We start from the raw sequence: 23,775 nt of genomic DNA on the forward strand, positions 1-23,775 counted from the left end.
GATATCGCAATACAGGGTGTTTCAGTTCGAGTGAATCACTTTAACCATAAATAGAACTCAATAAATAATTTAGAATTGCCTTATAAAGTAAGAGTCTAAGTCTCACCGTTTTCACTGTACAGGGCCGTATTAGTCGGTTGTTAAAATCATATTATTTACGAAATGTTTGGTATGCTTATAACAATAAATTGATTCAAATTTTGTGTGATGTTAATATTTATACACATGCATAATTTATTGTAAAATTTAGAAATTTTTGCAGGTCAGTGGCGTAGGAACGGGTAATAAAACTGCACTGGGACTGCACGAAAATTGAATCATAGACTTAAATTTAATTTTTTAATTTGGAACTGCACATTTTAAGGAAAACAAATTAGGAACATCTCATTTATTTGTCTAATTTATTTATGATCCCGTAGGTTATTTATCCTGTTTAAGAAGAACGGAAACGAGAAATGTTTAGGTAATATTAATTTCAAAATAACCAACGAACATTTTTCTTGAAATTCGGTACAAACCACATTGAAAGGGTGCATATTTAAGCAGCGTAGTCAGATTTTATATAAAAATATCGCTAATACATTTTTGCCAAAGAGATAAAAAGAAGGTTTTGATAACTAAAAATATTAGCGAAAGTTATGTGATATATAAAAGCTTGATCTTTCAAGAAGAGTTTCCATTTGAAATGGGTAACATTGTAAATAGATTAACTGAAGGTAAAAAATCCTTGAACTAATTTACAAATCCACTAGCCAGTGGCGGAGTTACTGGGGCGGAGGTTAAGGGGAGCAATGTCAATCACATAATCTCAAGGTCACTGAATCTTTTTGAAATTCGATAAATGCTTTAATTGATAATAATATTTCTAACACATAATGTACTTCTTTTTCACTTCATTCGGAAGAAAAACGCTATTTTCCAATTAATGTTTATTTTTTAAATACCTGTGCAAAATATAAAATAATGTACGAATAACAAATTTATAATTAGTTTAATTATAATTTAAATTTATATAGAGTTGTTTCGCCGAAAAACGTATCCATAAGAATTTTACCATCGAGACTCCATGAAAGAAAAAAAATCATTAATGAAGAAATTTAAAATTATCTAAGTGATAGTGAGGAAGCACAGTTCCCATAAAATGTTTCAGCAGCATTTATTTTTTAACATTCTTTTATAAAAATCTACACTGAGAGAATTTCTTTGCTAAAGTTAGTAAAAAGTTGCGTTCTTACCACAAGAAAAACTGCTTTGCTGGAAGGAACTCACTGGCAGTAATTAGACAATTTTGCTATAATCTCTTTGCTACCTCAAGCAAGTCAACTCATTAACCCCAAAAGAGTCAACCCATTAACCCCAAGCGAGTCCTTATTAATCCCAAGTGAGTCAACTCATTAGCCCCAAGCGAGTCAACTCATTAGCCCCTAAGCGAGAAAACTCATTAACCCCAAGCGAGTCCTCATTAATCCCAAGCGAGTCAACTCATTAACCCCAAATGAGTCAACTCATTAATCCCAAGCGAGTAAACTCATTAACCCTAATAGAGTCAACTCATTAACTTCAAGTGAGTCAACTCCGTATTTACTATTTTTCGGTGTTGTTGGGTCTCCTCACTCTTCGTGCACCATGCAATGCAACTAAAAATGTTGTACATATCTTCAAACGAGCATAAATAATCTTGAAATCCCCATTCGAGATGTAAGAGTTTGTATTCAGCCTGCATTGTGTGCATGTAATCATGCATGCATATAAGTACTATTATTGGATACCTACGCAAATACCCAAATTGAAAACTATCTGGCGGTTGTTAGACAACTGAAAACTGACTCAACATTAGATGACAAAACATCTATTTATCATAAAGGACCCAACAACTAACGATTGACGAACGTATATCCCGTGTTACGTGTTACAGCAAAATGGCGAAACTTCTAACTTCTCTATGGGCGAAACCATGGTCAGCATAATAAGGCACGCGTAATCGCGCATGCGCACTGAGCCGAATTCCGGTTTATTCTGGAAATTATTAAGTGAGGCCTCAGTTACAGTAAGTGAGCCCTAATTTGCTACCACTAAGGACTGACTAACCCCAATTGGATCAATAAAAAAGTACATTAACTTACCCGAGCAAAGCAACTCACTTGGGACATATAGACAGTCGACTAAAACAAAATTCTAACTGAACCATCATATGGCGACAAGACTTTTTTTATGGTAGCAAACACGTGTCAGCAAAACGTACTAACTGTAGCACGATGAAGTTAAAACTTTATTATACTCCGCGGTCGAAATTATAGAGAGTGATTCATCGCTAGCTTTTGGACTAATAAGGGGAATGAAGCGTGCCGGGAACGAAAATCCATTGCCGTGTCTGCGTAAAAGGCAACAAGATATAGAAAATAATGAAAAAAGATAATAAAACATAACATCTAATATTTTTTTACGGTTTGCTATAACAGGCACTTTAATCCATTTTAATTATTACAGCATTTTAAAACGTCCCAAATGTGTTTTTTTAATTTATAAATTTATTATAGCCATGGAATTAGACCCCTCGTCTAGGCTTATGCTATGACGTTTCTCAGGACGGGTTAAGTCAAGTCCGTTTACACCCACTAAAAAAGCATTTCCCTATTCCCTACCAAGTGAAAAAGACAGAGATAGAATATAGATCGACGTTCAGTGTTACTCGGTCTCTAGATGATTATAGATTCTATCGATGTGCGTAGCGAGCGGCACAAAGATAAATAATATTGAACCGTATAAAACTCATTTTATATTTTATACGCATTATGGTAATAGTGTTTTTATATTATGCCTTAGTCACTCTCTATAATTTCGACCGCGGAGTATAGATGTTAATAATGCGGGAATCCTAAATTGGATTGTGTTACAGTTTTAGTTTATTATACTTTATTTGTTTCCTCTTAGCAGTCATATATTTCCTTTGTTAATTAATTCTGTATTGATTCGGATATAAGACTGAACATTTTTTCAGTATTTCAATCAGCTGTCGCTGAGCGCATGGCAGATACAAGACACACGACAGATCTAATAACATCAGACTTCTGGTGATCGAGAGAGAAGAATTTTATCTAAAACTCTAAATGGAGGCAACAGAAATCCAGAAATATTGCAATAATTTCAATCCAGACAAGGGGTTACAACTATTTTCGGAATTTGGAAGCGATTCATCCGCAAAAATCAAGGATCGGAATGGCACGGGCCAATGACTTCAAGCCACGCACCAAAACGCCACGGACCAGTGTCTTTAAAGCTTTTTAGTAGTGACGTCACATACGCCAAATAATAGGCAAGGTCGTGAAGAATTTCTCAATATTTTTATTAGATCGATTTTCGACCTTATGTACTTTGGACATAAGTGCTAAAAGAATGGCTATTAGTTGTCATGACCTTAGATATTGCGATATCCTGGCAATATTAGAAATATTTAAGAAGTTTCAAACCCCAAGTGACAAACTATAATAGAATTATATAATTTATATACCTATTGAAATTTATAGAAAAATATCGACTTGTATGATAATTAATTTAAAGATGTTCATTTTTATAGTATCTATGTAAATAGTACATTCGGTCTGTACAATTTCAACTATGACAATTTGTTGCGGGTTGCCTAAATATGTGATGTCACACTAAAAGAATCTATTGCAAATATTAGCCAGAGGACTTTAATCTCTGATTTAATAGTATAGGACGAAATTAACGTCGAGAATTTTTCGTATGTTCAGAAATGATATTGTTTTTCATCTAAAATGTATTTTTAACTATTTATGATATTCGTATACAGGGTGATTCAGAACTTATCTAAACAAAAATTCTGGATGTACAGAGGACCCTTACAAATACAATTTTGTAAAGAAAAAATCAAAAAGAGCAGTTCGAAAATGATTTAAAAATACACTTCTGCACGGCACTGGAAACTGTAAAACCTGACCTCGCACAATGCGACCGGCATAGCGGTGTGATAAAAACGGACAAAAATTTTCGCAAAGAAAGAAATATGTAAATAGAATTTTATCGCACCTATTTTATATCGGCAAATTCAACTGCTTTTGCCTTTATTAATTAATACAATTAATTTGTGTTTTTAAATAATAAAATCATTTGACATACCCGATTTTACAACAATTATTCAAAATCCACCAACGTGTAAAGACATTTGGGTCCGTCTTACTCAGTTTCTATGAACTAATACAAATGCTGTCTTGCTTCACCATAACACAAATGCTTCACCATAAATTAAAACGATATCCATCAACTCCGAGTTGCTATACCTACACGCAAACCATTTTTGACACTAACTACCCATTTTTGACACTAACTACTAAAAAAAATATTGTAAACACCACAGAGAACAGGTAAATACTGTTGCAACGACGATTGCAAAATACGATTTCAGTATTCGGAGTCACTGAGGCCACGTGGCTCTCCACGCGCATTGCAAATGACGCTAGAGACTACAGTTGTCCAGCTATGTAGTCGTTGAATGTACTATAACTTCAATATTTTTTTTCTCGGAAACTATAACGATTTTACAAAAATTTTTTTACGATATTGACTCCATTTCTCATGCCGCATCTATTCCCAAATTTTTTTGGATAAGTTCTGAATCACCCTGTATAGAACAGAGGTCCCCAAACTTTTTTGTCGTGTTAGACCACGTGCCATTTTTTCCTGTTTTGGGCAGAACCCCCTCCCACCTTTCTAATATTGTATTATTACAAATTCATCAGCTTCAAATGTGTTTTTGATAGCTGACACAGTGCTGCTCACTTTTATAGATCTAACTGTAGAGTGAAAACCACATGTCAAGTTTTATACATTTATTAATTAAAACGACAGAATGCAAATCTTGAATATTATAACATAAAATAATTACACAAAAAATGAATGTTTTTAACGTTCAATCTGCTCGATCTGTTTCTTTTTTTTTGTAAGAAAATTGGCAACCGCGCTGATGTCCCGTTCCACAAGGTATGAGCACAGCATATAATTGTTTTATTTGCTGTGGTATGAGGATGGAAAGGCTTATCAATAATGTTCTCGCAATAGTCCATAATAATAATAATAATAATAATAATAATAATAATTAAATTTTTGTATGTAATTCATATGTCTATTATAAGAAAGTATTATTTATTCCATTTATGGAAATTTCGGTCAACGACCTACTTAAATCGGTTCCTTTCTCGTATAGGTACCTCCGTTTACATCTCATGCACCCCCAATTTTTGTTTTCGCTAACATGGACCCTTTGCAATTCGTAGTCGACCCCTAGGGGTCAATAAGACCAGTTTAGGGATCGTTGGTATAGAAATATATTGAACCAGCAAATTATTGTCGATATTCATTCCGTTTGCGTCTATTTCTCTCGTGGAAAGTTGTGTAAATGTTATAACAAATGATTTAGTACAAGAAAAATTAAACAAAGAAATAAAAATTATTATTTATATAAAAATAATAATACAAAATATATAGTTTACTCTTCTTTGGTGTAGACTTCAATCACAGCGTCAAAACCTTTTTTGATTTCGGAAACCAATCTAACTTTTATACCTTCATCTGAAAATCCAACGGAGGCGATAGAACCAGTAGCAGATCCAGATAGCTGCAAAAAAATAGGTAACTTAGTTATACATATATTCATTTGCAAGAATCACAAAGAATTAAAAGGAAATATTTTAACCTGTTACTATGCTATGAGAAAGTATACTAAATTGTAATTTTTTAATAGTTGTTGACTAATACGTTATTTTAAACGTGTGTCGAAGAAAAGGTGAACACTTACGATTATACAACTAACAGTTTTCTCGAGGGGTGGAATAACATAATCCTTTTCGGTCCTTCCAAATAAAGGAGCATCCTCATGAACGTTTTGCTTGTAGACGAGTTGTTTCCTGCAACAAATTATTTTAAACTTTACTAAAAAATACGTGTTACCTCGAAATATGATCACAACAATCGTTTTTAAATGAACATTAAACCACTTTATTGATATGTAGCAGACATTTTAGCATTTTTTCCGAGTGAAAAATTATGAAATGCACTTAATTTGAAAAATTTTATATATGTAATGTAAAACTTACGCTTCTGATGGTTCAGGGCAGAGTTCAGGATCTGCTAAGGCCACCTGAGCGACAAGCAAAGCAACGAAAGCGGAAAGTACTACTTTGGAAATCATCTTTGACAATTAATGTTTTGCTCTTGTAGATTACAAAATGTACTACTATCAATGCAGAACTCATCCTGGGCTTATATAGTAAACGGACTGTTCGTTATCTCTATTAATTAAATACCGATTAATTAAATTAATATGTACCGGATGGCACTTCAAGTACTCTTTGAAATGATAAATATATTAACGTTATCTTACAAGTACAATTATATTTTCCTACTTCAAATTAAGAATATATGAAGACCAAGGCCATATCTAAGTTACAGAATTCTTTATATTTAAGTCATTTTCTTTTCTTTGTAAGTAAATAAATATTCGTTGAGCATGCGATCTAGACTTTATCTTATTTCAACAATTTATTCCAGAATTCCCTTTTATCATCTTCAGAATACAGAGTGTTCATCCAGTAGCTCCTTATTCTATAATAGGTGTACTCTGTGTTAAAGGGAAAAATGTAGTTTTGGGAATAAGGTTGATATGCATATTTTAATATTTTATTTTGGGGACTGATTCAAACATTCCTTTTATGGAATGCTATGCAATTCCTTGTTCCATTGAAGGCTTCTTCAAACTTCTCTCTGCAACTCTAAGTTTACTTCGGATATCTATGCATTACAAGAGCCGAATTGTTCATAAAATTTTAAGATACTTTGTACAATCTGTTTTGTACCACCAAAATAGTGTTAACACAAAAATATTCCATATAAACCATTTGAAATGTAGCTTCAATAAAAAGAACAACTGAAACAAGAGAAAATTGAGATTTCATTAAAAAATACAACTAGTCTCTTTTTTTTATTTGAACAGTATCGTTAGGGATACGGTGGATAAAGGAGGTTCAACATTGTTATGATTTTATAGAAGACATTGCTCCATCACATATAACTTATTTCAATTCCTGTTGCACACTGCAAGTTTCAAAAAGTACATTATTACTGGCCATTTAATCTGTTCAAGATAACATAAAAATTTAAACAAAAATGAGTATACACTTCTTCTTTAATATTTGTAAACCTGCCTGAATATAATTTATCCTATTAATTATAAAAAACTATTCCCATTTTATTCATTCGAAATTGTAAATATGACAATTACTTTTCTTACCGCATTCCAAAAAAAAAATTATATACAAGGTGTCCAGAAAGGTTATGTCAAAAATGAAGGGGTGTACAGGGAAGTTCAAAATAGTTGTAGTACTTCTTAAAAAATAAATTCCTATCGGGCTTCGTTGTGTTATTTGCCTTCAACAAAGAACTCATGGTAATGTTTATTTTCATGTTTAAACTGATATTCTATATGCCAGGATTATACAGGAGCAAACGAAATTAGCCATTTAAATTTGTACATCTTTGACAGTGTCGCCAAATTTGACAACTTTCACAGTTCGATTTCACTTTCACTTTGTTAAAAAAAAGGTATACCGTATATCAGTCGATATATTGTACCGTTTTTGAGAGAATCGAATTTTATTAACAACATACAGTAGTTATTGTATCAAAAATGTGATAGGTACTAACGTTTTTATAAAATCTTGGTTTCTATAGAATTAAAAGAAAAGAGAGAACAATATAGGCACCTTGAACTTCAATGCATTTTCTGAAATTGCTCAAATACTTCTGCTGTACTCGAAATAACATGTGATCATTTCTAATGATGTCGGCGTATGTAATCATGCGATTTAATAATCTTCCCTTCTGGGAGTTTGATAAACAAGATAAACAAGACTTTTAAGATGGCCTCAAAGAAAAAAATCGAGAGGATTAAGATTTGGAGATCGAGGCAGCCACGGAAAAAGAGAAGTGGTATTTAAATATGCCTTTACGGCCCTGCTAAAATAGGGTGGTGCACCATCAGGCATAAGCCAGCCATCCATGACAAATATCTAACTGTTAATTATACGTACTTGGTGACAGTTATCTCAATTTCCAAGATTTTTGCAAACATATTAATATTGAATTTTTGATACTGTACATATATGTTAATAAAATTCGATATTCTCAAAAACGGTACAAGATATCGACTGATGTAGGGTATACCTTTTTTTAGCAAAGTGAGAGAGGAATTGAATTATGAAAGAAACATACCAAATTTGGCAACGCTGTCAACGATGTATAAATTTAAATGGATAATTTCGTCTGCTCCTGCATAATCCAGGTACATTGAATATCAGTTTGCCTAAATTTCATTGTTGTCATGGCAACGACTTAGAAGTTATAATTGGAATTTATTTTCGAACTTCTTTCTTTGAAGCCCGATAGGAAGAAATTTTTTATGAACTACTGCAACTATTTTGAGCTCCCCTGTATACCCTCTCATTTTTGACATGACCTCTCCGAACACCCTGTATTTAAGATGAACTTAATAAAATATATTCTATGATCTGCGAGGCCTACCACACAAGATGAAAAAAGTAATGTTTTTAACATAATATTTTATTAACAAAAATTAGTCGTTACGTCTTAAGAACCATACTTTATGTATAAGTGTAAAATAACAAAAATTTGTTGCAGCTTAAATCGTATGTGTATTAACCATTTGCAAAGAATATTTATTACCAATCGCTTTTCTATTGCAGATGCGGTCAATACTCAATTATCTCTAAATTGGTCTGCACCGCTGAAAGGAAATAACTTTAACAACAGTTTGATTGACCCAAACGATCGCATTGTTCAGTCTGCATTATTTACTAAACAAATACTCCTCGCAGGTCCTCCACGGTCAATCCATCTCCTGGTATAATTAATGTTTAACCACTCCCTAGGACCTCTACCAAAATGGGCCGGACAACCATCTAGTTAAAACCAACTGTTCATTCGAGTATTAAGCGGAACATCTTCTAACTGATCTTGAAAACCATTTTCAAAGAATACGGTAAACATGTCAGCATTTAACTGATGCGGAAGGAAGTAGGGACCAACACACCCAACCATACGTTACATTGGAATTCATGCTGAAAACTATGTTCCCTTACCGCCCGTGGATTCTCGTACGACCAAATACGGTTGTTCCTTTGGTTTAAAATTCCCCTTCGAGTAAATGTTGCCTCATCTGTCTACATTACTTTTTGCGTAAGTAAATCATCATTCTCTGCTTGGTTTAACATCCAGTCACAAAATAAATGTTGCACACGCTGGATATGGTACGCATGGCGTCCATCAGCCCGAAGAGTCCTCCAAATGGAACTTGACGAAATACCTAGCTCATAGCTAGATCTTCTGACACTCGTGAATGGATTTTCATCGAAATGGTTTAAAATAGTATTCGATCTTACTTCGTCCTGAAGTAAGACAAAATGTCCATCAGCATAAGTTGGAATACCGAAAGAGCCAGTTTGTCTGAGACCACTGAATGTCGTTGAAAATGTTTCCTTTGCTGGGAGTCTGCGATGAGGAAATCTTACTGTATACTCACGGCGAGCCGCCGTGGCATTTCCATCACAAAAACCATATCATGATATTCATTGTTCAGAAATATGGACGGTATTATTTAACTTATTTTTATTAATAGTTTGAACGCTTTATCTAATGGATAATTTATGCAACAATTCGCAAAATAACATTTAAAACGTCACATTAACATTGCTTGACAGCAGCCTACTCGAAAATTTCTGTTGAGGTTCATTTTAAAGTTTATCGACAGAATCCAGAAGCACCCTTCCGAAAAATCAATTTTGCCATGAAATTATAAGAGTTAGGAAAAAAAGTGAATGTACACTTTTTGTAAATAACAAACTGTTCTATCTAAAAACAGCATCATTTTTTATTTTCAGTAGGGCCGTATTAATTTTTTTTATAATTTAATGAGTCTGAGTCCCCATAACTCCTGGTTGCTTGCGGGACTTCTACTTCTATGGAAAAAATGGTATCTTATAAGAAGATGTGTCTATGAAGTTACTACAAACCACCTGAAAAAATTTAGGAGTATTGCAAGGGTTGTTACGTTGTCGCATTACGACATAGTCACATTAGATGTTAGGTACTTAAATATTTCTATTGTTTTCATCAACATTATTTTTTTTCTAAAAAAAAACACCCTATATCTCAAAAACGAAGCATCTCCTAAATAATTTTAATACTATTGGTTAAACCCAAGGAAAGGGGAGGCAAAAAGGCTTATTTGACTCACACATACTCGAGATAAGACCAATTTTAATAAGTACTATATTTTTGTAGGTTTTATGAGGAACGTCTTCCTAAAGTTTATCGACAGAATCCAGAAGCACCCTTCCGAAAAATCAATTTTGCCATGAAACTATAAGAGTTAGGAAAAAAAAGTGAATGTACACTTTTTGTCGATAACAAACTGTTCTATCTAAAAACAGCATCATTTTTTATTTTCAGTAGGGTCGTATTAATTTTTTTTATAATTTAATTAATCTTGAGTCCCCATAACTCCGCCACTGGTTGCTTGCGGGACTTCTACTTCTATGGAAAAATGGTATATTACAAAAAGATGTGTGATGCCAAATTTGGCTTAAATAGCCTTCTTCATTTAGAAATTATTTAAATTATTCGAATTTTTTTAAAAATCTTTAACGCCCTATATTTCGAAAATGAAGCGTCCCTGGAAAAAAATGTATAAGTACTTGATTTTTTTGTTATTTTTTGTGAGGAATATCTCCTTAAAGTTTGTGGACTTAATCCTGAAACACCCTGTACATAATATGTACGTAAAAAATCCATTAACAATAATAATTATTATTGAAATTTATTATCAACTTTTCGTGAAAGTTCTGTATCTAAAGTATATCAAATAAATCAACAATTATGATAATGGCGATGATGTCTTTATAAGTGTAGGAGCATATAAAAATCTCGGAAATATGAGTACACATCTACTTATTCAGATAATCAAGATAATTAACATTGAAAATGCTTACATTTTTATGAATGCTTAATTTTTAAAATTGTAGATTCTCTTTTCCTTAGGACATATGCTTGGCCTTTATGTTGTGTCTTTAAAGCTGAAGACAGACCCTTCATAAATCGTTAAGTCACGTGACCAACGCTTAATACAACTGTTTTAATAATTTATTATTTTATCAAAGTTTAATTATTGCCGACGCGAAGGAAATTAAATGTTTTTATTCCAAACAAAATTATTGGTTCTATGGTTATTGACGTGACAGATGAATGACGTGCATCGCTTTCGGTGCCCTACTGATGACAAACGAATTAAAGATAAGAATCATTTAATGTTCCAATCTCAGTTCTTGAAGTAGATTAAATGTATAAAAATTTGCCGATTTAAAAATCATTCTTTATAGTGCAGCTGATGGCGTTACGATATTTCATTTTCCTCGATTCTACATCATTAATTATAAAAGCGCACGCCACTTTGAAGCTTCTAATTAATCGTCACTCATCAACATTGTGGCCAAAACTAAGGAAAAATACTTGCGTGCGTTTACAGAAATCTTACGCTTTGATTAATATGCATTTAGGACTTGAGGAAACGTTTGAGAAATGAAATTCACCACTACATGGTGATACTTTAGTCTTGAACAATAGGGATATTCGCAAAAAATAAAATTTTGTTTAAACATCAGAAAATGAAGATGTTTTGCAGAATTTGAAGCGTTCTAAAGACACTTTTACAATGGACGTTGATGGAATTCCCAGCTTTTTACTTAAAGATTGTGCATTTGCTCTAGCTGAGCCTTTGGTCATTTTATTCAAATTAATTTTAAGGGATTCATCTTTCCCAATGATATGGAAAAAAGCATTTACCTACGACCACTACTGTAAATACTTAAAAACACACCGTCTGCGATCAATGTAAGATTCCTATTACTAGTCCAAGCATTATAGAGAAATGCTTACAGAAATTATTACCTGGACAAAAAAAATATGACCGTATAGAAAATTAAATTTTAAATTGAGTTTCTTGTTCTTTAAACTCGATCCAATATGGCGAACATGGTTAAAAAAAATCGCAAAGTTGAAAAAAACGGTTTTTCTAAAATAACTAAAAAAATATAGCACGGATTGAAAAATTTTAAATGAGAAAGTTGTAGGTTTTAAAAAGATCTATCGACTGATTTTTTGAAAGTATCGATTGCTTTGTTACTTTTCGAGATATATCGAAAAAACCGTTAAAAATCTTCTCTTTTCTCTTCTTCTATAACTCGTTTACATTTACGTGCCCATATTTGCTATTTACTGCAAGCATAGCCCGCGGCAAGCCAAAAAAGTACATTTTTGAAAAATTTAAAAATATTAATTATTTTTCGAGATATATCGATTTTTTGAAAAAAAGGCGCTCTCGAAAATTGGCTAGATCTTCTCAGCGGATAGCCCTACAGTAACGATTTTCGGTTTATTTTCTTCGTAAAGAGTTATATTATCATGCTGTTAAAAAATGTTGACGATTTTATTAATTTTAAGGATCAAAAAATGACTTTGAATAAGTTGCACTTTTTTGGGTATGTTTTTTTCAAATTACTATTTCAATTTTTATTTTATGAAAATGACTTTTAAAGAAAGAAAACTAAACATTTACGGGTCTATTTTGCTTCTAAGGCGAAAATGCTATAATATTCGTGTTTAGCTACCCCAGATTAAGTACAAAAAAATAATAAAAATTGAAATAGTTATTTGAAAAAAACATACCCAAAAAAAGTGCAACTTTTTCAGTCATTTTTTGATCCTTAAAATTAATAAAATCGTCAACATTTTTTAACAGCATGATAATATAACTCTTTACGAAGAAAATAAACCGAAAATCGTTACTGTAGGGCTATCCGCTGAGAAGATCTAGCCAATTTTCGAGAGCGCCTTTTTTTCAAAAAATCGATATATCTCGAAAAATAATTAATATTTTTAAATTTTTCAAAAATGTACTTTTTTGGCTTGCCGCGGGCTATGCTTGCAGTAAATAGCAAATATGGGCACGTAAATGTAAACGAGTTATAGAAGAAGAGAAAAGAGAAGATTTTTAACGGTTTTTTCGATATATCTCGAAAAGTAACAAAGCAATCGATACTTTCAAAAAATCAGTCGATAGATCTTTTTAAAACCTACAACTTTCTCATTTAAAATTTTTCAATCCGTGCTATATTTTTTTAGTTATTTTAGAAAAACCGTTTTTTTCAACTTTGCGATTTTTTTTAACCATGTTCGCCATATTGGATCGAGTTTAAAGAACAAGAAACTCAATTTAAAATTTAATTTTCTATACGGTCATATTTTATTTGTCCAGGTAATAATTTCTGCAAATTTAACATTAATCCGTGACAGAATGCTTGGACTATACATACGGTAAAAAAATCGCACAGTTTTCCTAGTAATCGCCTAGCAACGGCCAATACAATACTGTTTGTATTGACCGTTGCTAGGCGGTTGCTAGGAAAACTGTACGATTTTTTTACCAAGCTGTGCGTTTTTTTTACCGTACGACGTAATAGGAATCTTGCATTGATCGCAGACGGTGTGTTTTTAAGTATTTAAAGTAGTGGTCGTAGGTAAAGAATAGTACGTAATACGTAGTGTAATGCAATTACGCACTCATAGAATTACGCACTCGCCGCTACGCGGCGTCGTGTGTAACTTTTCCATTCGTGCGTAAAATACTTTTTACAACACTTATTACGTAATATACTATTATTTGTCCCATTCTGAAAAAAGGTGATCAGAGTGACATCACTAATTACAGAGGTATTTCCTTATTATGTAACTTTTCTAAAATATTTGAGACTACCTTGTACAGTAATATATATTACGCAACCGAGCAGATGATATCTACTAGACAACATGGATTTATGCGAAGGAAGTTACTGTCTCTAATCTTGCTGTTTCTTCTCAGTATACCTCGGAAGTCATGGATAGTAGTGGGCAAGTTGACGCAATTTATACTGATTTTCAAAAAGCTTTTGATCAAATAAATCACAAGATTCTGCTATTAAAATTAGAAAGGTTTGGTTTTTCTAATACCTTATTGAAACTATTTTCATCTTACTTGTCACACAGACAAGTTATGGTTAGATACCAAAACTTTTCTTCCGATCCATTTTTTCTAACGTCGGGTGTGCCCCAGGGTTCTAACTTGGGGCCGCTATTGTTTTTGTTCTTTATTAACCGTCTTCCGGATACGGTTTCTTGTGAACGCTTGCGTTTTGCTGATGGTTTTAAATTGTTTTCTAAGATTAACTCCCTCTCTGACTGCCTTCACCTGCAGCATTGCATAAATCACATGACGACGTGGTGTAACTTATCTTCCTATCTTATCTTCTTATCCCTATTCATCTCAATCTCGTTATCTCAAAATGTAAGAGCATGACTTATACACGTAAACCGAATTTTATTAGTCATGATTATCTTATTAGTGATCATGCCATAACTTTTGAGTTTACTTTTTCTGAACACATTAATAATATAGTATCTAGTGCCTTTAAAACTTACGGTTTTCTGTATAGGAATTGCAGGCACTTTTTTAATATTCGAACACTCAAGTCTATTTTGTGCCCTCGTTAGGTCTAAACTTGAATACGGTTCCATTATATGGTATCCTATCTACGAAGTTCATCGTCAGAGATTGGAATCTGTTCAACGGCAGTTTGTAAAATTTCTTTGTTTTCATCAAGATGGTTTTTATCCACCTCGAGGATGCAGTCATCCAGATTTACTAAATAGATTCAATTTTGATTCGTTGAAGATTCGTCGTGATATTTCTTTGGTGCGTTTTGTGAATAATCTCCTGCATGGTAAAATTGATTGCCCAGCTCTTCTGTGTAAGATTAATTTTATTGTACCACGGGTTACAGAAGACAACATGAAACCTTTTATTGTTCTTCCCCCAGATCTAACATCTTAGTCAAAATCCCCATCTCCTGTATTTGTGATTTATATAATAAGATCGCGGCAAATTGTGATATATTTTACGATAGTCTGAATAGTATGTGTGAACTTGTTCGTTAAATTAGCTTTAATCACTTTTTGTGTCTTATTTTAATTCTTTCTTTGAATGTATTTAATAGGTATTGCATTACATATTTACAGTTATTGTAATTTTTATATCGTACAGTACTTGTATCGGAATTTTCAAAAAAATTTCAATCAAAGTTTCCACATTAAAAACGACTAAACTAATTTATCAGTACATCATTTCAGTGAACAATATAATATTTTTAAATAAAGACAATAGATATTTATTATACAAGGGAAAAAAGTACTAGATTTTACCGAGAGGTAAAATCTACTTTTTTCCCGTGTATAATTCACTATTTTTTTTCTGTGACGGGAAAAACAACGATTTAATATTGAAAAAACATTATTACAATATATTAGTCACTAAAGTTTTAAATTGGTAGGCTGTTATACTTATAGCGACAATTACATCCGCGTTGATAAGGAAACGTTTAAAGTAATCAAATATCTGTCAATTTAATTCTGTGATTTGATTTAAAAATTGCAAACTTAGTGGTTGTTTAGTAGTTATTTTGAATAATATAAAGTTAAAAAATGTCTGATTCCGAGTTTTCTCTGACTCTACCGGAGTTAGTAGAAGCAGCAAAAGTAGCGTCACAAAAATTATTGCCAGCTAAATCGCGGAAAATTTACGTAACCGCGTATTCAAGATTTATGGAATGGAAGATGAAAAAGATATGCAGTTCTTTTTCGGAGACGGTGTTATTGGCTTTTTTTGTGGAACTGGCACAACAACAAAAGCCATCAACAGTGTGGTCGAATTATTCAAGGATTAAAAGTATGTTAAAATCCAATAATAATATAGACATTTCAAAATATTTCAAACTAATTACATTTCTGAAACAAAATGGGAAAGGTTATACGCCCAAGAAATCTGCGATTTTTACGATTATACAAATTAATGATTTTTTAAATAATGTTCCCGATGAAGTTTATTTAATGGCCAAGGTTGTTGTTGTATTTGGGATTGCACGAGCTTGTCGAATTTGTGAAATCAGCCAGGTAAGATTAGATGATATTGAAGATTCGGGAACGCTATTAATTGTGAAACTTAAGCAAACAAAGAATGATATAAACAGGAGATTTGTAGTTACTGAAGAATATGTCAAATTTTACCGTTATGTACATAGCCCTTCGTCCAGCAGCAGCAAAAGATCGTCGCCTGTTTTATGCATATCGCAATGGGAAATGTATCAATCAACTTGTGGGTAAAAATCAGTTTTATAAGGTACCTGAAACAGTAGCTAATTTTCTTCAACTTGACAATGCTAACTCATATACAGGTCATTCATTTCGGAGATCGTCTGCTTTATTTTTAGTTGAATCTGGGGGAAGACTTGATGACACTAAAGAAACATGGCGGTTGGAAGTCATCAACGGTCGCTGAAGGATATATTGATGAATCAGTAGCACACAGGACAGAAATAGCTAATATAGTGTTTAGAACGTGTGGCAATGCTGAAATAACATCCGATTTGCGACCAGGTACATCAACGGCTGTTGTGTCCATGACAGAAAAAAATACACAAGAAAGTTCGACTGTTATACCGAATAGTTTAAGAAACATGTCATTTATGCAATGTACATTTAATAATTGTACTTTTGGTGTAAAGGAAATGTAACTTCTATATAATAAAATATTCTAAAATTAAATATCTAACTTTACTTATGTATATTGTATATATCCAGGAAAAAAGTACTCACTTTTTTCCCGGGGAAAACAGCAATTTCATAAAAAGTGACATTTTGTTACCTGTCAACAGAGATAAAATGTCAAACTTTGTTCCGTTACAGACAAAAATAATTTTAGTGAGGGTAATACATGAACTATGAAGTTTTTCAATAAAAGAAAAGAATTTGGAAATGTATTTATCAAATTTGTTAAAAAATAGTTATTTATACAGGATTCTTCAGGGTAAATGGCCTATTAGACGTTTCAGAGGAACCAAAGACAATATGACTGAAATTTTGTTTAGGGGGGTTATAGATATGTTCTCTTCAATGAAAATAATGCCATCAATGTAGCACATCCGGTTATACCGGAAGTAACTGTCAACTTCGTTATTTTAAATCGAACACCCTGTATATTATTGCATTATCGACAAGATAAATTAAAATTAAGTTAAAAATGTTAAAGCTTCCCTGTACCTAAATCTAGCCGTTTTCGATATAATCGTCAAAATTTCAATAAAAAATCTGTCAAAATTTGACAGATGCAAGCGTTTTGAAAATTCCTTATATCTTTTTTCACGTTACATTTTGGAAACTTAATACCGACAAAACTTTTTAAATTCATATGGAACACCCTATATTTTTCTGCATCATATTGTATAAAATCAAATTCTGTTTTTACCGATGTAGGCAATGTAGGGGTTACAGTTTAAATTTTTTCAAATATTTGCGCTTTACTTACATTTTCAAGAATATTACGTTAAAATATCATCAAATGTGCCTTGAAATATTAATATTGTCATTCAGTATTCTACAAGTAGATATCAAATACTTTCTCGACAAGAAAAATGCATGAATTTATTTTATATCCATGGGACATTCACCATGAATCAGTATTAGCAGCATTTCTATGATTTGGTATTGGAACGCAAGTACAATAAAGAGCAAATAAGCATCCTTTGATTAAGAAAACAATGAAATGTAAAGTAACCAAAATTTTATATTGTAGTATCCTCTCAACTTCATTCCAAACATCATTAAATTATAATAATGCATTTATTAGGTATTTGAAATTATCTTATTTATTGTCTTTGCAATTCTTTAAAAACTTTTAAGTTTTCAAAATGTAACGTGAGAAATGGGACTCTTAGTATAATTTTCTTCAGGTAATTTTGATAGCGGAAGGTAGTGCGTCTTATGTTCTTTGTGTATTCCGAAAAGAAAGTGAAAGCTCCCAGAACGAAGAAAGATATAAGGAATTTTCAAAACACTTACATCTGTCAAAATTTTTACATAATGTCGATTATCTCGAAAACGGTTAGATTTGGGTAAAAGGATGATTTAACAATTTTGACTTATTTTTAATTTATCTTGTCGATAATGCAATAATATATAGGGTGTTCCCTTTAAAATAACGAAGTTTACAGCTACTTCCGGTATAACCGGAAATGATTCGTTGATGGCATTATTTTCATTGAAGAGAACATATTTGGTAACCCCCGTAAACAAAATTTCAGTCATATTGTCTTTGGTATCTCTGAAACTTTTAATAGTCCACTTACTGTGAAGAACCCTGTATAATCTTGCTAAAATGATTAAGACGTTGATGCCTGAATCGATATCTTTACTAAATTAAACATATTTTAAAAATATCTATAGTGGACCAATATACAATGTCAAAATAATATACGTTATGCATATTATTTTTAATATACATAGCGCTCCATGAGACCCCAGCTTAAGCAGTACGAAAGGACGGGGAATAATGAAACAAAAAGCCCTGGATATGATGGTACTATGCACGATTAAGACATAGTTTATGAGTATGTTTAATATATCCGCATTTCCTGCATTTTATGTCCACTATAATGAGAAGATAGAAAACCATATAACCGTATAAGATAGTATTTATAATATTATGCCCACTGTTGAAATGAATGAGAAGAAAAACTTTCTTATTTTGAATTAAACGAAGAACATTTTATAAAAAGCAAGTCGCCTAAGGGCATAATCATCCTAGTATCTCCCATGGTGCATACAACGTTCTATTTTTTACTTAAACATCTGATTTTATATTTATTTTATTTTTAATAATTAATGTAAATGAGAAAAAAAACTGTTTTTCAATATACAGGGTGTCCCGCATAAGAACCAACACAGGGCAGGTGCATGTAGGGGTGTCCAAAATATTGTAATTTAACCAAACTTACCTATACACAAGGTTGCACAATTGAGGAGTTATTAGCCCCCAATGTGATGCCCAAAATTTCGAAAAAAATTAATATATCTGCAACACTTTACCGTAGGAGAACCAAATTTGGTACATGATTTGGGTTTATTACTGGTCTTCTTTGACTATGATTTAAAGTTAATGGAAGCACAACAAGGTGTTCATAAGGGATGACTCACCCCTAAAATTGTACCGAACTTTTTTTTAGTTTTAGTTCAATAAAATTTTGTAAAAATTTGCTATAATCAGTTCACCTATGGCTTTTCGAGACTTTGGCGGATGCGCGGGGGGAAATAATTTTTTTATATTATCGCATTAAGGGGAAAAAACGCACGTACTGTATTGTCAATAACAGAAAAAAACAGTTTTGTTTGAGCCATTTTAAGGGCATATAACTTCCTACGGGTGCGTTTTAGGGCACATGTTAATAGGACCTTTTGGCTTATTTTAATGAGATATAAACGCAGCAGAAGTTTGGAGCCCTATTTTAGAAACACCCTGTATAAACAAACATACATGTGATGTTTAATAAAAGCTTTTAAAAAATAGCAGCATTTTCGGTTCTTCCACAATTTCACACCCTGTTCACTCCATTGACACTGAATTTTGTAAATTATCAAACTGGGCTAATTTTGCCACAAATTCTTTCGTGCCATTTAATTTCGCACAATTTTTCCTGTGACACTTTCGAGAGAGTAAAAATAAAAGTACTTCTGCGACATTTTCATATTTTTTTGATTTTCTGGACACCTCGTAAACGAAATGTTAATTTTTTCGTGGCTACCTCATTTTAAATATAAACAAAACTATTTATCAAGTATGGTTTTGTTCCGTAGACTAAAATAAAACAGTTTCTCCATTTACTCATTCTATCCGTGGACTGTTGTTTTAGAAACAGATTTTATTAGCATTATACATTTCTTATTCCTTTGTGAAATGCTCTTAATAAACGGACACTATTAAAAAATAATAGAAATAATACCTAAGCAAGAGAAAATTTACGGAATGGCATAAATACAATAAGTATTTATGTTACCAAAAGGCGATAATTTTGTAGTTAAAAATATGTCAATATAAACGTCTATTAATTTATCACATTTAAAATCGAAAATAAGCTAAACGAATACAATCCTCACCTAAGTTCAGTATCTACGTACATTTCATTGCAAACAAATAAAATTTCAGTTATTTTGTAGAAATGTGGATATGTTTAAAAATTAATCAAATTCCTTTCATTCTACTAAAAATATTTTAACTTAGGCTGAGTTTCTTGGACATTTATTTAGACGACGAAAAGTTGTACCACAACTGTCAAGGTATCAATGGACTAGTTAGAAACTTTCGTTAAAACACACTATACACATACTAAATTTATTGATATATAAATGCGTTTTTTAACCGTAGTTCTCACTAGTTTCCTCTGTTCGAGGCTGCTGTTTCCAACAGAAACACGCTCTCATGCTGTGGCCTATAATGCCTATACTCTCTAATGGAACCCCCATCTGTTCCAACCAATTAAGAAATTCTCTGAAATAATGGCCTGCATGTGTCACTTCTCTTGTGAAAGATAAATACCCAACTTCACACAATACTAACCAGTTCGTTTCAATTACATTTATTATACCAAATTTCTATGTAAACTAATGAATATAAAATTTAAACTCAATATATTACTTTACAGTAAAACAGTTTAATTTGTCACATGATAGAAGGGGAAATAGAAGTAAGTTAACATATTTTGAGAGAATTAATGCAGTAAAATATTCCACACAGTGAATAGAATACATCAATAGTGCCACAAAAAAGATAATTTTACTCTTTTTAGTCGAATTTATGTGTCACTTGATGATCCAGAGCTCATGATTGACCGCCACGGAAAGAGCTGCTAGGAAAACCACAAGTGGGTATTTTTATGGCATGGTGAAGTAAGTATTTAATTTAAAAATCCACTTTAATAACTTTCCTCTACAACTTTTATTAAACACGTTTTTCGATATCTCTTCCCTTCCAAAAGGTATACAATTATGAGTATAGAGAAAACAAAGTTTAGTCAAGTCTATTAAGTACTGGTTTTATCACTATAAAACCGCACTGCTAATTTGGAAGTTTTCCGGCCTGTCCCAAATATCAGAATCATATCTACTTGTTCATTGAGTATTAATTTTTTAAATAAATGTAGTAAACATCCACGAAAATAAGTGATATATATCATTAATCATCAAAAGTATAAGTGTTTTAAAAAATCAGTAAAGACTTGACCTGCTATCTGATATCTGATACCATCTTACATTTATTAAAAGGATGGAAAGAGAGATTTCCCATAATATAATAGTTATTTATTGTATAAGTGTTTTAATGCGAGAACGTAGTCCGAGCATTTAATATTCTTAAGTGGATAAAAGGCAATTAAAACACGAATGCAATACAACGTTTTATCCATAATCACATCACAATAATATATGTGGAGTCAGAATTATTGGAATTTAGTAAAAAAATATTCGCACGACTTTATATTTCTTACTAGTATTCAATGAAACGTGGTAGGTACTGTTATACCTACTGGTTGCTATGGTACGTTGTTTATTATCAATTATTTAATAAATATTTCTAACTGAATTCGGTAAAATTGGGTTTTTCGATACCTTGACTTGGGCAGAAAATATACGCGCTCGCGTTTTCGACTTTATAATTTTGCAATGGGCCGCCATTTTGGAATTGGGGTCCGGATTGCGGGTATTTGCTGAGTCCCTCTTGTCCCGTAGATTCATCCAATTTCAGTCAAATTCGTTCTATTTATTTAATGCTGAAAGTTTTGCACATTTTTATTCACCACCAATTTTGCAATGTAAAAAAACATTTGCGAGCTTTCGCAAATACTTACTCTTGTCGCAAATTTCCTCAGGAACAAAATCGATAAGTATACCTCATGTCGATTATAGGCTTATTTTCGAAGATATAAGCGAAAAACTGAAAAAAAGCAATTATTACTTTTTTCTTTTATTATAAACAATATGACGCTCGACCTCTACAAATACACAAATTTAGGCTTTTATTATGTGTATTTTTTACTTAATTTTAAGCCCATAAAATTCTACCTAGGCCCCATTTTTTAAACAGGCTTGTGTTTGGACTAATTCGCCCGGATTACATTAACATTCCCATTATAAAAACCATAAACAAACACCATACTTGCACACTCTAAATATGAATAAGTTTTTGGCATTTTGTAATATCTACATTGATCGTACAAACTGTACGCAAATTGTACTGCAGAGACGGGCGGTATACACTGATTTAAACAATAGTAAAAGCTAAGTAAAGATAAAGTTTTTTTGGGGAAACGCCGAGCGACGAAGGGTCTGGCGAAATCGCGAGAACAGAAGATCTAAGCTACCTGGTAGAATATATGAAAGGCAATAATTAATGTATAATAATATATTTTACAACAAGAAGGCCAAATAACAACTAAGGTAATTAAACCCATTTAAATTAACAAATATTTAAGATTTTTATAAACCGTTTTAATTAATTTATATTTTATTGTAAAAAAAAATTAAATAAAAAAGTTTTTCGATACTTATGTTAAGCTACTAGAATAATTTCAACTCGATTCATTTCTTATGTATTACCATCTACAAAACTAAATTCGGTGTGTTATTTATTTAGAAATATTAAACCGATCTTATCTAAAGAACAACTAATATGTTTATACCATGCGCAGTTAGGATCACGACTGGGTTATAGAGTAATCTTTTGGGGTAACTCCTCCCTGGCTTCGGATATGTTTATAGCACAAAAAAGAATTTTAAAATGTGTAGCTGACGTTTCTAGATATTACTAATGTATGCATGATTTTAAGAATATTGGTGACTATAAATTAAGTAAAGATGTTTATAATGTGAATACTAGGCAAAAAAATGAATTTTATTTACCATTTTGTAAATATACTTTATCTCGCAATTCACCAGACTACATGGGTGTACAAATTTTTAATAAACTTCCATGGTATTTAAGGGAGATAAAATATATAAATTATTTTAAATATAAACTAAAAAAATACCTTGTCGACAGATGCTTTTATGGTATAAATGAATTCTATGCTGAAGACTAAATTGGTGACAAGAGTGTTTCCAATTTTTATTATTATTGTTAGAGTTACTTTTAATGTAATTTGAATTTAATACCTATGTTGTATTTATACCTGACTATTCCTATACAGTTATTGTAATTGTCTAACGGAAAATAAATTTATTATTATTATTATTATTATTATTATTATTATTATTATTATTATTATTATTATGTTCTTTTACATCAGGTACTACATAATGCATTTATTTTAGGCCTTTCTTTCTTCTTTTTATGATTTTTCCTCTTTAATCCACAAAACAGCAAACATTTTTTGGTAAAACTATATTGTTAAAACTCCAACTTGGAAGTCTGGGATTCGTGCTGTTTACTATTGCATAGCGAAGTGGTTTGGCTGAACAATAGAAAAAAAAACGAAACTCTAATAAGGAATAGGGTCATCTTACACCTAAGAAGTACTTAAGGTTGTATGGTGCCAGTAGATGATTTGTGCCACATTAATGTCAAACGCCATCATCTTGTTAAAAAGCACGCATATATCTTCAAATTATAATTACTATTACTTATTTTTCAATTGCCACACATGTATTATTTTATAAGCATTACTTGGAAGACAGCTGTTGCTCGAGTACCTAATTATCATATCATTTTTTGCTAATCTA

General features: G+C 31.9%; 1 protein-coding gene across 1 annotated transcript; it reads right to left on the minus strand.

The window, feature by feature from the left end:
• Positions 1-5,445: 5,445 nt before the first annotated feature.
• LOC108912523 lies at positions 5,446-6,256 on the minus strand. The gene is made up of 3 exons (XM_018717765.1): positions 6,111-6,256; positions 5,813-5,921; positions 5,446-5,632 (listed from the first exon to the last, which is right to left on the minus strand). Exons 1-3 carry the CDS (start codon positions 6,203-6,205, stop codon positions 5,504-5,506), a joined length of 333 nt encoding a protein of 110 aa, XP_018573281.1. The 5' UTR covers positions 6,206-6,256; the 3' UTR covers positions 5,446-5,503.
• Between the last annotated feature and the right edge of the window lie 17,519 nt (positions 6,257-23,775).

The sequence above is a fragment of the Anoplophora glabripennis genome, unplaced genomic scaffold (assembly GCF_000390285.2).
Source record: "Anoplophora glabripennis isolate ALB-LARVAE unplaced genomic scaffold, Agla_2.0 scaffold646, whole genome shotgun sequence".
In the NCBI taxonomy this organism is placed as follows: Eukaryota; Metazoa; Arthropoda; class Insecta; order Coleoptera; family Cerambycidae; genus Anoplophora; species Anoplophora glabripennis.

Excerpts from the sequence above, each read along its gene's own strand:
- LOC108912523 (XM_018717765.1), bottom strand. The coding sequence starts at position 6,205 with ATGATTTCCAAAGTAGTACTTTCCGCTTTCGTTGCTTTGCTTGTCGCT. Across the intron at positions 5,922-6,110 it reads TGCCCTGAACCATCAGAAGC|GAAACAACTCGTCTACAAGC; the intron begins GTAAGTTTTACA and ends AATTTGTTGCAG. Across the intron at positions 5,633-5,812 it reads AAACTGTTAGTTGTATAATC|CTATCTGGATCTGCTACTGG; the intron begins GTAAGTGTTCAC and ends ATTTTTTTGCAG.